This window comes from Eptesicus fuscus, chromosome 21, assembly GCF_027574615.1.
Source record: "Eptesicus fuscus isolate TK198812 chromosome 21, DD_ASM_mEF_20220401, whole genome shotgun sequence".
NCBI classification, from domain to species: domain Eukaryota; kingdom Metazoa; phylum Chordata; class Mammalia; order Chiroptera; family Vespertilionidae; genus Eptesicus; species Eptesicus fuscus.
Genome location: NC_072493.1, coordinates 765296 through 782941, shown reverse-complemented (window position 1 = coordinate 782941; position 17646 = coordinate 765296). Strand labels below are relative to the sequence as shown.

Below are 17646 nucleotides of genomic sequence, written 5' to 3'. Positions count from 1 at the left end.
CCCAGGAGAAGGGTCCAGAGGGCGGGGTGCCGCTTTGTGAGCACACAATCTGCAGAGGCTGCCCAGCCGCGGCGGACCGGCTGACCCTCCCTACGGCGCCGTGGGACCGGAGCTAGGGAGCGACCCGGCGTCCCCCGGACAGAGCGCACCGAGATGGCCCCCGAACCCCGGCCCCCGGGCCGCCGCCCAGACGCGGGGTGACGCCACCGCGGCGGGTTGCATCAGCCGCGCCCACGCGCTCGGCCCGCCCCCTGCCCACGGAGCCTGCCTGCGATTGGTCCACGTCGGGGCCGTGGCCTCGGCCTTAGCCAACGGGCGGCGGCCACACGGGGTTCCGAGCGCGGAGCCGGGCGCGGGGGCCTATAAAAGGGGCCCGAGGCGGGGCGCGCGCGCCCAGAGACGCGAACAGTCGTTGCGGAGCTTGCGGGCGGCTGGGACGCCCGGCCCCTCGGAGTGCGGACGGCGGAGCCCGCGGCGCAGCCGACATGGAGGCCGAGCCCGAGCCCGAGCCCGTCACGCTGCTGGTGAAGAGCCCCAACCAGCGCCACCGCGACCTGGAGCTGAGCGGCGACCGCGGCTGGAGCGTGGGCCGCCTCAAGGCGCACCTGAGCCTGGTCTACCCCGAGCGCCCGGTGAGCCCCCCGGCCTCCGTGCGGCCCCAGCGGGACAGCTTCTCCCTTCTCCAGTCTCCCCGGTCTTGGGTGCTCACCCCCCCCCCCCGGGCCGGGGTCTCCCCCCCCGCCCCACCCCCGGAGGCACCCCTCTCCGGGCCCGGCGGCTGTCACTTCCTGGTCCCAGGCCGCCATCGCCCCGCCCTCCAGACGGCCTGCCTTCCCCCGTCCGCTCTCCTCCGCGTCCCGGTCCCGCGGCAGTCGCCCTGCGCCCCCCCAGGACCCCCCCCAAGATTCCCCCCCCCCCCAGACCTGGGTCTAGCCCGAGCCGAGCCGCCGAAACCGCAGCGTGACCTTGGGTGAGGCCGTTCACCCTTCAAGCCTCAGTTTCCCCAACGACCGGGCGACTTGGTGCTCCTCGTTAGACTGCACCCGAGGGAAAGCCGCACCGCGGCCAGGTCTGCCGGCGGGGCGGGCGGGGGACGGAGGGCCCGCACCCGGGGCGGACGTGGCGCTCCCGCCCGGCCCCTCCCGGCCACGCTCCACCCGCCGGCCTCCGCCGGGTCCGGGAGGAGGCTCCTCGGGTTCCTCGGGCCCGGACTTCCTCCTTGTTTTGGTGGACACGGCTGTCAGCATCTCCCTGGCCCCGCCCGCCTCCCACGTGATGGAGGGACAGCGTTTGCTCTCCTCCTGCTGTTATGTAAGCGGCGGCAGAGCCCGGCTGCCCACCGGGAGGGCATCAGGGCGGGAGGGGGCCCTCGATGGCTGTGCGCGGCAGCTCACGCTGGAGGCGGTTTCCTTCCATGTGTGTCCACTGTCTAACGTGGAAGTGAGTTTTCTTCCCGAGCTGTTCTTCCGAAACGTGCCTGTTTGTTTGCGTTCACCCGGGGCTCGGGGGGTTTACCGAGGGGCTGTTGGGGACACAGGGGTGAAGCAGTGAGTCTCCAGTGGCTTCATTTGGGACAGGGCGGTGTGCGGGGGGAGCCCCAAGGCCCAGAAGGTGTAGATGAAGGCCTCCCAGACACCAAGTGTGGGTAAGACTGATAGCTGGAGAGTGCCGATTTGCTTTCCAAGGCGTGAAGCCTTACTTTATAATAGTTGTTGGCTTAACGTGTTTAATTGTTAAGTCAGCGTCCGCGGTAAGAACACGGCGTCAGTGCAGGCCTTTAAGGGGAAGGAATTTAAAGGGCGGCAGCTGTGGATTGCAAAGCTTTTCCAGTGTGGAGCTTTCTCACTAGGACCCACCTCTGCATAGCGTTTTACAAAATCACGTAACATCCAATATCGTAGTCTCTGTACTTGTTTTTGTTGCCGTTTTAAAATTCCGGATTGATGCGGTTATGGTTCTGTTTGTTTTAAACCACTTGTTTTATCATCTGGGCTGCTGGGCACAGTCTATTCCAGGTCTTGCGTAATAGGTTTTTCTGGCCAGAGTAGGTTGACAGGTTGGCCATCGCCAGTGTACTGACTGGCGTTTGAGGCCATTATTTTTAAGTACAATTCTGAAAGGAACTAAAAACAGGTTTTAAAAGTGAGATTTGTAGGAAGCGCGTGGAGTCCTGTGGTCTTCAGTCACTGGAATGGATGAGGGGATGGCATCCAGACTCCAGGAGGGAGTGACCTGCCACAAGTCCCTTTCAGACTCTCCGCCGTAAAACAGGTTGTTGTAGGAATGTTACCCACACTCCGTCCTCCTGACTGCTTTGTGTGTCCGGAAATGTCTCTTCAGGGCCGGAGCTCAGAGTTGCTTCGTGTTCTTTTGGGACAATGCTAGGGGGGTTGGTGGGGGCCAACTTGGGAGCGCTTGGAGTTTCTCTGAAACAAACACCAGTTTTGAAGTGAGCTGCTGTAGGAGCCCCAATCAAATGTGCGTTTCTGGTGGCAGAAAGCAGTTTCCCTGAGTTAAGGAGGTTGCTGTAGGTTTTGTGGACTGGAGATCATTTGCCATCCTAAATTTATGTATTAGACCAGTTTAAACTTAAAGCACTTTCTTAAATAAAAGTTTTGTATATGGGGCCTTTGAAGAAATGTTGTCCTGTGATGTGCTGGGAAGAAACACATATTTAAATTACGTGTATGGCCCTGGCTGGTTTGGCTCAGTGGATAGAGCGTTGGCCTGCGGACTGAAGGGTCCCAGGTTCGATTCCAGCCAAGGGCACATGCCCAGGTTGCGGGCTCGATCCCCAGTAGGGGATGTGCTGGAGGCAGCCGATCAATGATATTCATCATTGATGTTTCTCTCTCTCTCCCTTGCCCTTCCTCTCTGAAATCAATAAAGAAATATAAAATAAGTAAGTAAATAAATAATAAATTACGTGTACGAAGCAGTGTCTTCTGCGGTTGGGAACTTGTGGGGTTAAAGGCTGACCCTGTTGCTCTTTCTTTCCGTGATAAGCGTCCGGAGGACCAGAGGTTGATTTATTCTGGGAAGCTGCTGTTGGATAACCAGTATCTCAGGGACTTGCTGCCAAAGGTACATCGTTTATATATTAACTTCGGAATGTTTTGATGTTCTTGCCAGGTTGAGTTCAGGTGCTAACGTGCCTCCATATTTCTTTTAGCAGGAAATCCGGCATGTGCTACACTTGGTGTGCAATGTGAAAAGTCCGTCCAAAATGCCAGAAACCAGCGCAAAGGTAGGTCCGAGTGGACACCCTGTGTCCTTCAGACTCTCACGGGAGGAAGAAAGGACATTGGGTAAAACTCTTCAGGGAGATTTTATGGTCTTTTTATCGTCGTATTTTGTTTCGTCCCCGTGAGCATTAGGAATTAGACACTTAGCAATAAGGTGAGAGTTTGCTACAGCAGTGGCGGGCAGTGCCGTTACTGTTGTGGCGGGAAGAGGCGTTCCAACCACTGTCTCTGGGGTGTGAGTTGACCCGCAGAGGCTGCGGGTGCAGATCACTGAAACCAACGAGGCTCTCCACAGTGGGTTTTCATTGACTTGGGCACGTATGTGTCTTCTAAGGAACTATTATTTTTATAAGGAGTAAAAAAGTGAATACATTTTCTTTGGAAAATTTCATTGTGATTAGTTAGTTGGATAGGAAGAGGCCAGTTTCTATCACATGATCTTTAAAGACGTATTTGGCAATCAAAATTATTTATGTTTCATTTCACAGTGTATTAATGCATGCAGTGACACACTCTAAATCGGCATTATATCGCTATTTCCTGAAACAGCTGAACATAGCAAGGGAAATCTCTCCTTTGGTTGCTGGCTGGGCTGTACTTATAAATTGTGTTGGCCAAATTTAATTTCTTGGTTTAGTGAATGTACCAGGAAGCTTCCTCACCAATGATAACATGATTGGAAGGTTTTAATGAAACTATAACATAGTTACTCGTATCAATGAAATACACACACACACACACACACACACACACACACACACAGAGTGGCCAGATTACTATGATCTCTGAACGCATAATAATCTGGCCACTCAGTGTATATCCTATATAATAAAAGGCTAATATGCAAATTGTCCCCTCAACCAGGAGTTCGACCAGCAGGCAGGCCAGCCAACTGCCCATGTCCTCTCCCCCTGGCCAGGCTGGCTGGACCCCACCCATGCACGAATTCATGCACCAGGCCTCTAATATATATATACTAGAGGCCCGGTGCACGAAATTTGTGCACGGGGGGGTGGGGGGTGTCCCTCAGGCCAGCCTGCACCCTCTCCAGTCTGGGATCCCTCTCACAATCCAGGAATGCTGGCTCCCAACTGCTCTCCTGTCTGCCTTCCTGATTGCCCCTAACCACTTCTGCCTGCTAGTCTGATCACCCCCTAACCACTCCCCTGCCAGCCTGATTGATGCCTAACTGCTCCCCTGCCAGCATTTTTGCCCCTAACTGCCCTCCCCTGCAGGCCTGGTCACCCCTAACTGCCCTCCCCTACAGGCCTGGTCACCCGCAACTGCTCTCCCCTGCAGGCCTGGGTCCCACCCAACTGCCCTTCCCTGCAGTCCTGGTCACCCCCAACTTCCCTCCTCTGCTGGCCTGGTCACCTATAACTGCCCTCCCCTGCAGGCCTTGTCCCCCCCCAACTGCTTCCCCTGCAGGCCTGGGTCCCACCCAACTGCCCTTCCCTGCAGGCCCGGTCACCCCCAAATTCCCTCCTCTGCTGGCCTGGTCACCCCTAACTGCCCTCCCCTGCAGGCTTGATTGCCCCCAACTGCCCTCCCTTGCAGGCCTGGTCCCTCCCAACTGCCCTCCCCTGCTGGCCATCTTGTGCCAGCCATCTTGTGTCTACATGGGGGCAGGATCTTTGACCACATGGGGGCAGCCATCTTGTGTGTTGGAGTGATGATCAATCTGCATATTACTCTTTTATTAGATAGGATAGAGGCCTGGTGCATGGGTGGGGGCCAGCTGGTTTGCCCTGAAGGGTATCCCAGATCAGGGTGGGGGTTCCCTTTGGGTGTGGGGCGGCCTGGGTGAAGGGCCTGTGGTGGTTTGCAGGCCGGCCACGCCCCCTGGTGACCCAAGCGGAGGCCCTGGTATCTGGGATTTATGTATCTTCTACAATTGAAACTTTGTAGCCTGGAGCGGAGCCAAGCCTCCTGCTCGCTCTGTGGCCAGCAGCCATTTCTTTTGGGGTTTGTGTACCTTCTATAATTGAAACTTTGTAGCCTAGAGCGGAAGCCTAGACCAGCCAGGGCTGCAGAAGCTTTGCTTCCTCCATTGCCCGGGGGAACCCTTGCCTCCTGTTCTTTCCAGCTCAGTGGCTGCCGCCATTTCTGTTTGGATTTGTTTACCTTCTATAATTGAAACTTTGTAGCCTTGAGTGGAGGCTTAGGCCGCCAAGGGCAGGCGGAAAGCTTGGCTTCCTTTGTTACCTGGGAAACCCAAGCCTCTCTCCTACTCTCTGTGGCTATAGCCATCTTGTTTGGGTTTATTTGCATATTTGCTCCTGATTGGCTGGTGGGCGTGGCTTGTGGGTGTAGCAGAGTTAGGGTCAATTTGCATATTACTCTTTTATTAGGATATATATATATATATATATATATATATATATATATACATACACATACACACACACACACACACACACACACACACACGTTCAGAGATCATAATAATCTGGCCACTCAGTGTGTGTGTGTGTGTGTGTGTGTGTGTACATACACACACACACACACATATATATATATATATACACCCACACATATATCTATATTTTGAAATTGTGTTAAACAAATTTCAGAATGTTTTTTACATGACGTTGTATCTATTTAATTTTGGTACATTCACAGGTCGGGGTGGGGGACATAAGCCATTCCCAGCGAAATCATTCTTTCAGCTTGATTTCAGCCGGTTGCATCAGGCCCTTTGTCTCATGATCACGTTGCACTTACCTAGGTTGCTGAATCCACAGAGCAGCCCGCTGGCCCCACTCAGGGACAGTACCCTGGGGATTCCTCAAGTGATGGTGTGAGGCCAAGGGAGCCTTTTCGGAACCTTTCTCCCTCTGGATGGGAGAGCATCTCGAGGTGAGTGTTCCAAAAAAGAACTGGGTTTATGCAACGTGAGCGGGCCCGTTTGCATCCATTTAAGAATAAGGTGTGTTTACACTGTCTGCTTACAGAACTTTAAAATGGACAGGGTGCTGCTTTATAAGTGTTTCACTAGAAAGATCTTTTATGAATTTAACTTTCCTCACTACACAGCCTTTTTGTCATTGAAACGCAGTTCTCACTTACTTGTACTAAATCACCTCCATATAAAATGTGGAGAAATGTATCGAAAGGCATCGCCCCTCCTGCATGCATGGCTGTGCTTTGCATGTGCTGACCTCATGGTGGGAGGTCAGTGCTGCTGCAGAAAACACAGCTGTTGGGAGCGCCGTGGCATTGGGTGACAAAGTGAGGAGGCTGTTTTAAGAAATGCTCTGCCCTGGACTGTTGGTGGTGCCAGGAACAGGGCCATTTTCTGTGCAGCGACGGGAGCCCTTTCCTTCAGAGGCAAAGCCAGAGGTGACGTCGCTCTTCTAATACGTGACGACTGATAGCGCCAGGTGTTTGAGGATTGAGGAGTTTGGAGTTTCCTAATAAATGGAAATTTCAAGCGTACACAGAGTGGAGGGAACTGTATGATGAATCCCCACGTAACCATCACCTGGCCCAGTAATGACAAAGTGTCGCCATACTCCTTTCATCTATTCCTCATTCCCTTATTTTTTTCTGAAGATTTAAAAGTAATGCCCGGACATGATATCATTTCACCCCTACGTACTCGGTATGTAACTGTCAAACCTTTTAGTTTTCTTGTGTATCTGCAGTGCCATCATCGGAGCCAGTGAGCACCTTTATCCTCTAATTTTCATGCACTGTAATTTTTAAATGAGTCACATTGAGGCCTGTTTGTACTGAAATACTGCTTTAAAACACTCTGGGTATGGAATTCGGTTAAAAGAGACTGTCAGCATGTGAGTTGGATTCCTTATTGGATAGAAACACTTAAAACTGCTTCCCTCATTTGGGCTGTGCAACTTGAGAACTGAGGCCCATACCCGACAGCCGTGAATTTCACGGTAATAAAACTTGATGATTGCATTCAACTATTTACTGAGCAGCCAGTGCATGTAACTTTAAGAAATGAGTTCACCCAATGGAGATGAGCATGTAACCAACTCCTGATCTCCCACAATTCCATTCGTTTCCATCTTGTGGAGTTCACTGTGTGCAGCTCACATAGCCACTGGTGACCCCCGCTGTCAGACTGTTGCATGATGGAAAAATGAGTGTGTTTGGTGTCAAACAACCGCTCTCAAATCCAGCCCCACTCTATTAGCTCAGTGACCCTGTGCAAATGAACCTCGTCTCCCCTGAGCTGCACTCGGGGCTTCCCCGTGAAGTGGGGGGAGCTACCTTCCCGCAAGGCTGTTGGGGATCCAGTCAGATAACTGCCCAGCAGCCTGTCCGGGGCACAGGTGGCCATTGAGCAAGCATGGGTGATGCCACATGCACGCATCGCTGGCCCCGGCACAGATCCCGACCTAGAGGAGGGAGAGGTGGGTACTGGGAGAGGGAAGTTTCCTTCAGGAAAGGCTTGGGGAAGAATGTGGTTTCTCGGAGTTGCTTCCTGAAGGAGAACGGGTGAGACCTGCAGTGAGACTCGGCAAGTCCTAAGTGGGGGCGGGAGCCCACGGCCTGGGACGGGACAGTTGTTTGTGTGCCATAGTGATGGCACAGTGAGAACCCGTGCTGGGAGGTCTGGACCCGGGAGGGAGCGTGTCGTCAGTGCTTTCTGTGCTCGCGTTACAGTCACCTACGAATAACTGTCGTAACGCCCATTCTTCAGTCTTTTTGATTTCAATTCCTGATTGTCGTTTAAACTCAGTTTTTACTTATTTGGACTAAACCAACTCAAAATGTGCATTTAAAACCACCTTTCCTAGGCCTGAAGCTGCCCAGCCGGCGTTCCAGGGCCTGGGGCCCGGCTTCTCGGGCTACACGACCTATGGGTGGCTGCAGCTCTCCTGGTTCCAGCAGATCTACGCGCGGCAGTACTACATGCAGTAGTGAGTCCTTCCCCGATGTGCATGGGGGCCGGGGCCGGGGCGGAGGGAAGTCCCATCCTGTTACCTAGCCAGCTAGGGAAGGTCACCCGTGTCTGCAGAGCCCCGTGGTTCTGTGAGTGGGGTACAGTGAGTGATAACTGTTAGCTAACTTGTGTACCAATGCCCCGATGTAGGGGTGCTAGTGTCTGATATATGCTTTCCTGACTTCACTTATGTTCCTTCCTTTTCAATCTGTATCTTTAAAGCTTTGTGAAAATTTAATTGGTTACTGCACCACACTCTTAAAGTGGCCTGGATGCTTCATTCCAGACGAAATCTCTTGTTGCTGCTCCTAGGAGCGGAAAAGGCATGTATAGGGAGGATTGTTGGTAAAGACATTCTTCGCTGCCCAGGCAGTAGGGCTCAGTGATTGAGGATTGACCTGGGAACCAAGAGGTCACTGGTTTGATTCCTGGTTGGGGCACATGCCCGGGTTGTGAGTTTGATCCCCAGTAGAGGGCGTGCCGGAGGCAGCCAATCCATGATGTTTCTCATCGATGTTTCTATCTCTCTATCCTTCTCCCTTCCTCTATCTCTCAAAACATATTTTTATAAAAAGAAAAGTTCTTCACTACATTAAAGAAAAAATTAAGTTTGTCTGCACCTACTTACAGTTCCTCACAGTAAATAAGGTGACGACCAGGATTTCACGGTGCTTTGCTCTCACCAGTGTCTGCCTCTGTCGTTTCTGTTTCAGTTTAGCGGCCACTGCTGCATCGGGGACTTTGGTTCCCTCACCAAGTGCCCAGGAGATCCCCGTGGTCTCCGCACCTGCTCCAGCCCCTATTCACAACCAGTTTCCAGCCGAAAACCAGCCAGCCAATCAGAACGCTGCTCCTCAAGTGGTGGTTAATCCCGGGGCCAATCAAAACCTACGGATGAATGCGCAAGGTGGCCCTATTGTGGAAGAAGATGACGAGATAAATCGTGACTGGTTGGACTGGACCTATTCAGCAGCTACGTTTTCCGTTTTCCTCAGCATCCTCTACTTCTACTCCTCTCTGAGCAGATTCCTCATGGTCATGGGGGCCACCGTGGTTATGTACCTGTAAGCATGATCACTTTCCTTTCCCCCGCTCCGTACAAATCACACTTTAGGGCCACTCCAGCACTTACTGAGCATGTCCTGTGTGCCAAGTGCTGTTTATGTTGTGAGTGTAAATTGGTGAATAAACATGCCGCCCCTTTAAGAACCTGACAGGCCAGTGAGAGCCTGGGAGGTGGTGGGATAGAATGAGATGGTGGATAGAAGGTGGGCTAGCTTCCAACTGGGGTGCCGCTCTGATTAGAGGAGGGGCGGAAGGGGGGCCTTACCCGCTGAGGAGCCCCCCCTGTTGTTGAGTAAATCTCGCTGTGCTCTGGACTAAGACGGGCTTCTATGTGCTTCCTTTGAAGGCATCACGTTGGGTGGTTTCCGTTCAGACAGAGGCCGGTTCGGCACTTCCCGAATGACGGTCCTCTTCCGGAAGCTGCAAACCAGGACCCCAACAATAACTTGCAGGTATGGAGCCTCCGCGAGCCGACGAGTGTGGTGTGAGGTGCAGGCGCTCAACCCCTCAGAGGCCTTTAAATATCCCGTGTCCTGCTTTACCATTTTATTAGGCTCGATAGCTCCAGATTTCTTCCTGTTTCTTCTTCTTTTTAAAATATATTTTTATTGATTTCAGAAAGAGGAAAGGAGGGGGAGAGAGAGAGAGAAACATCAATGATGAGAGAGAATCATTGATCGGCTGCCTCCTGCACATCCCACACTGGGGATCGAGCCCTGCAACCTGGGCCTGTGCCCTTGACTGGAATTGAACCCTGACCTCCTGGTTCAGAGGTTGATGCTCAACCACTGAGCCATGCCGGCCGGGCTCCTATTTATTCCTGATGGTAGCTGTTTTGAAAACATTAAACATGTCACAGCATCTATCAGGTATTTTTGTTATACAGCAATTTGCATCTTGGCATATTTAAATAATTTTTTAAAGTTCACTATTTTGAGTGTTCAGTGGTCTGCAACCATGTGTTATGCCATGGAAACAGCTAATGGATAGTTAATTAAGGGTTAAGAGCATAAGCATCTCACAGAGTAGATTTCCTGAAAAATAACACACACAAATAGAAGTTTTATAAGTCATTTTAATGCATACTCCTAAAGGATATTTTTAAGTCATATAAATTGGCACCCTACTATCTGCCTTTAGAACCCTGGGTTTGCATTTCAATTCTTCTGACTCACAGCATCGCCGACATTAGACTGTCCATATTTAATGAGGGGTTAGTAGTGGTGGAAGATCTAGTTGCTACACCTGTTTTGATACTTGCTGCTGAGAATATCTGAAACGATGAGAATGTCACCAGCTCGGCTGTGCCATGGAGACCGGAGAACAAGCCAGCCAGGACGTCGTTCCGGGGCCCTGCCCGCCTGGCGCTTCCCGTACGGCGCGAGGGGCCAGGGGTTACCTCTGCCACTGCCCAGCACGATCTGGTGTGGAGCAGGTCCTAACTGCTTTCTCACTGTTTCATTACCAACAGGAAGGCCCTGAGGCTGAAATGGAAAACCCCGACCGCCTCCCTCCAGACAGGAGCGCAGTGGATGGCGAGCAGCCCAGCCCTTCCTTTCTGAGCACAGCCTGGCTGGTCTTCAAGACTTTCTTTGCCTCGCTCCTTCCCGAAGGCCCCCCGGCCATAGCAAACTGATGCGGTTTGCCCGCTGGCTGCTGGTGGCCTGGGCAGGCATGGACTGGACCATTGACTCCAGCTAGATTTCCTCACCTGGACACGGAATGGCACAGAATTGGTAAAGAACCAACAAGGAGGAGGATATGCTTTTGTGATCAAGCAAAAGCCGAAAGTAAGACGTGAAGCCATGATACAAATTGGTGAACAAAAAATGCCCAAGGCTTCTTATGTCTTTATTCTGAAGAGCTTTACTACCTGTTGTATGTAGTTTATAGGCACTGTACATAGAAGGCGTTAGCGTCGCATGTTTATGCCTGAGGCCTTTTCCAGATAGTGTGTCTGCATGTGTGTTTGTACATAGATGTCATAGAGGCAGAAATGGTTCTGCTGGTGCGATTTGATTCCTGTTGGAATGTTTAAATTACACTAAGTGTACTACTTTATATAATCAATGAATTGCTAGACATGTTTTAGCAGGACTTTTCTAGGAGAGACTTCTGTATAATTGCTTTTTAAATGCATTGCTTTCCTTCAAACCACGGGCAACTGTGCAGAGGTGGAAACCTTTGCTGGGTTTTCTGTTCAATAAAGTTTTGCTATGACTGATCCTGGCAGAAAGTCTTAGCAGTTTACTCCGTGCCCGGGGCCACTGGATGGTCAACAGTTGAAATGCTGATTTTTTAAGTAACCTGAATGTTTTGCTTCTTTTTATAAAAGGGCTATTGGCACTGATGAAAAATGAGAAAGTAAGGCCATGAAGGTCTTAATTTACTAAGAATATACTTGTGTTTGCCCACATTCCTGGACTTACATAGTAACCCATCGAATTTTCATTCCCCAAACCTCACATCGGTGGCATTCTGCATCTTTCCTCTTGGCAGTTCTGTAGTACACACTCCTCTTGCCCCCTCAGAGTGATCAGGACAAAATGACTTCCTTCCCTTAGCAAAAACCCATCTCCATATCTCATACCATGCCAAGCCCCTTTTTAAGTCTTGGATGGAAAGTAGTTCATTGTGAAGGAGGGGTATCACCAGTTTGTGAGGGGCCTGGAACCCGAGACAGTGGTGGCACCCATTTCTTCTGCTAAAGGAGTGGGCCTCTCCCTGTGGTGTCAGGTTGTGAGGATCAAACTCCAGATTCCATGGACCCAAAATAGTTCCAGGAAGGTGCTTCCGAGAACAGCTGACAAGTGTTCAGATTGGCCCAAGCGCCACTAGGACGGGGAAACCAGACAACAGTTAAGCTTAAGGCGGCTGACAGGTGGGGGACGTCGCAGAAATGCCAGCGCTTCCTCAGTCGTTACTAAATGTAGTATAAGAACGCACTACGTTCTGTTAATGCTTAGGAAACGATTGACTTCAATCTTCATTATTTTTCATAGGTAAAGATACTTTAAAAAATATTTTTTTTTACTTATTGAGGAAGAGAGGGAGAGAAACCTTGACTGGGTTGCCTGTGTACCCTGACCAGGGCTCAAACCCACAACCTGGGTATGTGCCCTGATCAGGAATTGAACCAGCAACCTTCCAGAGCACAGGACGATGCTCTAACCAACTGAGCCACCCACTCAGGGCTGGATCTTCATTATTAAATAGCAAAGAATGAACCAAAAACTCCCAGATTTCAGCTCAGGCCAATGTGGCAGCTTATTAAGTTTGCCGTTGCCAAGATGTTTTGTTGGTTTTACTGGTAATCTAGTTCCACAGAAGCAACACTCCCCAGAATGAGCTCATGGTCACACACATTTGGAAGCCTCAGGTTCGGCCACGTTCATAGGCTTCTTCCCTGTGTCTTCTGGGCCTTTAATATGCGTGATGGGCCTGCAGGGGCGTGTGGCGGCCGCAGCCTCCTTCCTGTGAAGGGCCCTGGGAAAATGCAGTCAGTGACTAGTAGATCCTCCGCTGGCTTTCTAAGTAGCAAGCAGGTACTCGGTTAGAATGACACTACGTAATAACAACGGAGATAAATATTCTGTCTGCAGCCACAAGGGAGGCGAGGAGCCACACCTGTCCACAGCCTGACAGGGGAGCTTCCAGGAGTCTGTGTCCTGGGAGCAGCCGGCCCCGTTTCTAAGGAAGCTGTTCGACCCTGTGTATGAAGAACCGTGACCGGCTCCCCCGGCACCAATTCGACCTCTAAAGACACCAATTCTCCTCACGGCCTACTCCCGCCCGCCCCTCTTTGTTTCCAGTCCTATAACCTGACTGGAGTCCCAGCGGGCCTCAAAGGTGAGGTGTGAGGAGCTGTACCATACAGGGACACCAAAAGAATGATGTGGTTTTTCAAGTTCATACAGACAGAAATCGGGGCGGGCGGGGGCGGGGTGGGGGGCGTGTGTGTGCATGGGAGTGGATATGAGGCTGTGGGAAACTGGTGGAAGGAACAGAAAGCTGGATCAGGCTGAACGTGTTCGTCCAGGACCAGGGAGCAGAGGTTCTGGAATGATGGACTAAGCGTGCGGCGTTAGAAAGGGCTGGAACACTGCTCGGTGGTCGGCCGAGACAGATGACAAGGTGGTCTATCTGCTGGGCCGGCGTGGCTCAGTGGTTGAGCGTCGGCCTATGAACCAGGAGGTCATAGTTCGATTCCTGGTCAGGGCACATGCCCGGGTTGTGGGCTCGATCCCTGGTAGGGGGCGTGCAGGAGGCGGCTGATCAATGATTCTCTCTCATCATTGATGTTTCTCTCCCCCTCGCCCTTCCTCTGAAATCAATATATGTGTGTGTATTTTTAAATGGTGGTCTGTCCACACTGAATGAAGGTGACGTCAGGAACTGCCTTGGGGCAGGTAGAGGAAGACATGTAAAGGCTTAGGGACGCTGGAATGTTAGAATGGATGGATCATGTGAGATCTGCTCGTCCACCCTGCGAGGCTCCAGGAGACACAGCTCTCTCCTGATGGAGAGAAGTACTTCAGGGAGGGGAGCCCGCCTCACTGCAGAGCTCTGTCACCATCGCTACAGGTCAGAAAGGACTGGGAAGTAGTGCCACTCGACCGGCACCCCTGAATACAACGGGGGACAGTTCCAGAGTGGCAGGGACCAGGTGGTGGCACTTAACCGTCAAAGACAAGCTGGCTGGGGTTAGCATCATGGGCAGCAGAGGCAGCACAGAAGTCAGATGGTTCGACTCGCACAGCTATGGCTTTGGCTAGTTGGTCATGGTGTCCCTTGGGAAGAAAGAAGTGGATATTCTACTCAATTCCTATTTGATCGGGATAAGCAGAAGAGTCCTAGGTCGAGTGAATGCAAGTCTCTCTTGAATCACCAAAACAGAATTATGGCCCCTCAATCAACTCCCAGGCTTAAGCCAGTTTACAGACTCAGAACCCCTTGAATGAAGGGGGTTGGGTCCCCTTGAGGAAGGACCCTGCAACACTGAAAGCAAGCGAATGCTGTCATGTATCTCCCAGGCTTCCCCGGGGACTGCCCTGGGGAAAGGAAATGACCAGACTGCCAGGGATTACTTGACACTGGACCTAAATGGACATTAAATCTAGGAGACCCAAAGCATCGTTGCGGTCCACCGGTCAGGGTAGAAACCGGGGGCGGTCAGGTGGTCAATGGCATTTTAGCTCAGGTCGATCTCAGTGAGTCCAGTGGGTCCCTGAACACATCCTAGAGGTAGGTGTGTCCCCAGCAACTGGCAGACTCCCCACATTGGTTCCTTGGCCTGTCAAGTGAGGGGTATCAGGGTATAGAAGGCCACGTGGAAGTCACTAGAACTGCCTCTACATAGGAAAATGGCCAATCAAAAGCAATGCCACATCCCTGGAGGGGCTGCAGAGAGAGTGTCACCAGCAAGAACTTGAAAGGGGCAGGGGTGGTGCTTCCCAGTCTCCATTCAGCTCTCCTGTTTGGCCTGCGCGGAAGACAGATGGGTCTCGGAGAATGACTGGATGCTCATACCCTCAGCCAGCTGCTGCTGTTTGCCAGCAATCCTGGGCCTGCCGTGGCTGTACACCATCACTCCAGTTTCTGCTCCACCTTCCCTGCCGCCTTCCCTCTGTGTCTTCACATGACCTTATAAGACGCCAGTCATTTGATTTACAACTGCTAATATTTCATTTCCAAGTACAGTCACATTCCGAGGTTCTGGATGGACATGAGTTTTTCGGAACACAAATTCAATGCACAACAGGGAGAAATTACTTAACCCAGTGGTCGGCAAACTCATTAGTCAACAGAGCCAAATATCAACAGGACAACGGTTGAAATTTCTTTTGAGAGCCAAGTTTTTTAAACTTTAACTTCTAACGCCACTTCTTCAAAATAGACTCGCCCAGGCCGTGGTATTTTGTGGAAGAGCCACACTCAAGGGGCCAAAGAGCCGCATGTGGCTCGCGAGCCACAGTTTGCCAACCACGGATTTAACCGGAGACAACCATGATGCCATTGAACAGGAAGCTAAGACTGCCACCTCTCCCAACCGGCGTGGCTCAGTGGTTGCGTCAACCTATGAACCAGAAGGTCACAATCCAATTCCTGGTCAGGGCGCATGCCCGGGTGTGGAGCTCGCTCTTCCTCTCTGAAATCCATTCATATATGTATACAGACTGCTGTCTGACTACTCTGAACTTCTCCACAAAGGAGAGCATTACTCTTGGCTGGGGTGGTAATCGGGAGGGAATTGGGCTGTTACTATTCAATGAAGAGAAGGAAGAGGATGTCCGAAATGCAGGCGATCCCACACTACCATATCCTGTGATGACGGTCAGTGGGAAACTACAAGGAGCCAATTAAGGCAGGTGACTGGGCCCAGACGTCTGAGGAAGGAAGGCTGGGGTCATCCCACCAGGTAGGGAGCCATGACCCGCTGAGATGTGTGCCGAGGGCATGGGCTGGGTAGTGGAAGAGGACAGCTATAAAACCCCACAACAACCATGTGACCGGTAGCAGAATTGAGGGCTGTCATTGTCATGCACATTTCTTCCTTGTTGGTTATGCATGCTTGCATAATCATACACAAACATGTATGTTTACATACAAATATTGAAAGCAAATGTTTTTATTATCATTTAACCTACGATGAATTAAATACGGTTAACCGTACATCACAGGATGGAAGTTACAGGAGCTCAAGGAGAAGAGTGACCACCACCCAAGGACGTGGCACCCTCTCCTGCGGCAAGGCCCCCCAATGCCCTTCCGTCCTCCCCTGGTTCTCCAGCATCCAGAGCAGCCACCTGTCCAGCTCCAGCGCCAGGAGGAGTGGGTGGAGACAAGTCCATGGATGTCTCCATTCAGACAGTCTGTGATCTCCAAGGAGACCTGGGGCGCCGGCTGGTAAGCGTCCCCACTCTGCTGACCTGCCTCTCCCTGGCCCTCTCTGGGCTGAGGGCAGGACGAAGGTCCCGGATCTTTGACTCTGCACGTTGAGCTTTGATCATCAGTCTGTGGACTTTGAGATCAACTCCTCCGTTGACCTTCAGATCAACACACAGCAGGGAGGCCAGACTCCTGGCATTGGTCTCAGCAGAGGGCGGGCCCTGCTGACAGGGATCTCAGGGCACCGAAGGAGGCTGTCTGGCATGTGGTGGGGGTGAGGGAGCCCAGAGCCCGCAGAGCTCCTGGCTGGCCTGGGCCATACATGGGCACTGCCTGGAGGCCAAGGCTGCCCTCTTGTGGTGGTGGGGACTCTGCAGCCTGTGACTCTGGCAGAGTGGAAACCGGTGGCCCTGAAGGCCCCTTATTGAGTACACATCTCTGGGCCCCCTGATGCCCCCTGCAGGTGCGGGGCAGGCAGGCAGCCAGGGCGGGGAGGAAGCGAGGTCACCAGATGTTCTGACTGATGTCTTTCCTGGGAGCTCTGTCTGTCTGGTTCACCCCACACCGTGGTTGGGACGTGGCAGGCACTCAGGACGCACCTGCTGAGAGGATGAGGCCAGCGGGGAGGAGCCTCCAGTCCCGGGTGCAGCTCCCTCCGCCTCCCCATCTGAACTCGGGCTCCTCTTCGTCCTCTGGAAGCTGCTCCTGGCCCAGCAGGCCCAGGGGAAGGGCCGGAGCGGGGTCCAGGCCGCATCCGCTCCCTCCGGCTCACTTCGTCCACAGGAAGTTCTGACGACTCCTTCGTCCGCACCTCTGGCCCCGACCGGGGGCGCCTGCACGCGCACTTCCGGTTCTCCCCGCGGGTCCCTGCCTCCCTGGGAGGCCACCGCGCAGGACGGCCCCTCACCCCGCGCTCCTGGCCGCCCGCCCGGGGCGGAGCTGCCGGCCCTGAGCTACGGGAGGCGGCCAGTGGGGGGCAGCGCTGATGCCCATGATGCCCCCGCACCGTGCTCCGTGCCCTCTGTTCCTTCCGGCCGTTCTCGGGGGGCTGGCCCTCTTACTGGCCGTGTGTTGGCTCTCACGTGGTGGGTGGTCCCCCGTGCGGTTTGTGAGATTTGGGGTTTTCCTGTGGACAGACTCGGCCCCTGCCCCCCCCCCCAACCCCGTGCTCAGAGGGGTTTGCACTTAGGCCGGGAGCCCCAGGGCTGATCGCGGGGGGGGGGGGGGTAGGTCCATCTCTCGGCTCAGGACGGCTGTGCCCGCGGGCAGGACCGCAGAGCCGCTAGCGGCCTGTGCAGGGGCCGGGGTTTCCTTTCTGGCGGCCCCGCCCCAACGCGCGCTCCTTGTGGCTTCCTTCGGTGGGTAAGGTGCCTCCTTCTAACGGAGCGGACATATTTAACCCAACCCTCCTCTCGCGTCTTCCCCTCGGCGGGTGGTCTGAACCCACAGCCTGGCCTCGTCTCCCTGGGTCGCTGTGCTTACAGCCGGGCTCTCGGGTCCCCCTCCCGCCCCGGCGTCTAGCACGGCCCTTCCTTC

General features: G+C 53.1%; 1 protein-coding gene across 2 annotated transcripts; it reads left to right on the top strand.

Annotated features, from left to right (window-relative positions):
• The first annotated feature begins 368 nt into the window (after positions 1–368).
• HERPUD1 (homocysteine inducible ER protein with ubiquitin like domain 1) lies at positions 369–11451 on the top strand. 2 transcript variants are annotated; one of them, XM_008152309.3, is made up of 8 exons: positions 369–632; positions 3007–3084; positions 3176–3247; positions 5974–6104; positions 8012–8134; positions 8871–9221; positions 9569–9674; positions 10694–11451. In XM_008152309.3, exons 1-8 carry the CDS (start codon positions 486–488, stop codon positions 10856–10858), a joined length of 1173 nt encoding a protein of 390 aa, XP_008150531.1. In that variant the 5' UTR covers positions 369–485; the 3' UTR covers positions 10859–11451. The 2 variants fall into 2 exon arrangements, with proteins under 2 accessions (XP_008150531.1, XP_008150530.1); XM_008152308.3 differs by having other exon boundaries at positions 371–632; positions 3173–3247.
• Positions 11452–17646: the final 6195 nt, after the last annotated feature.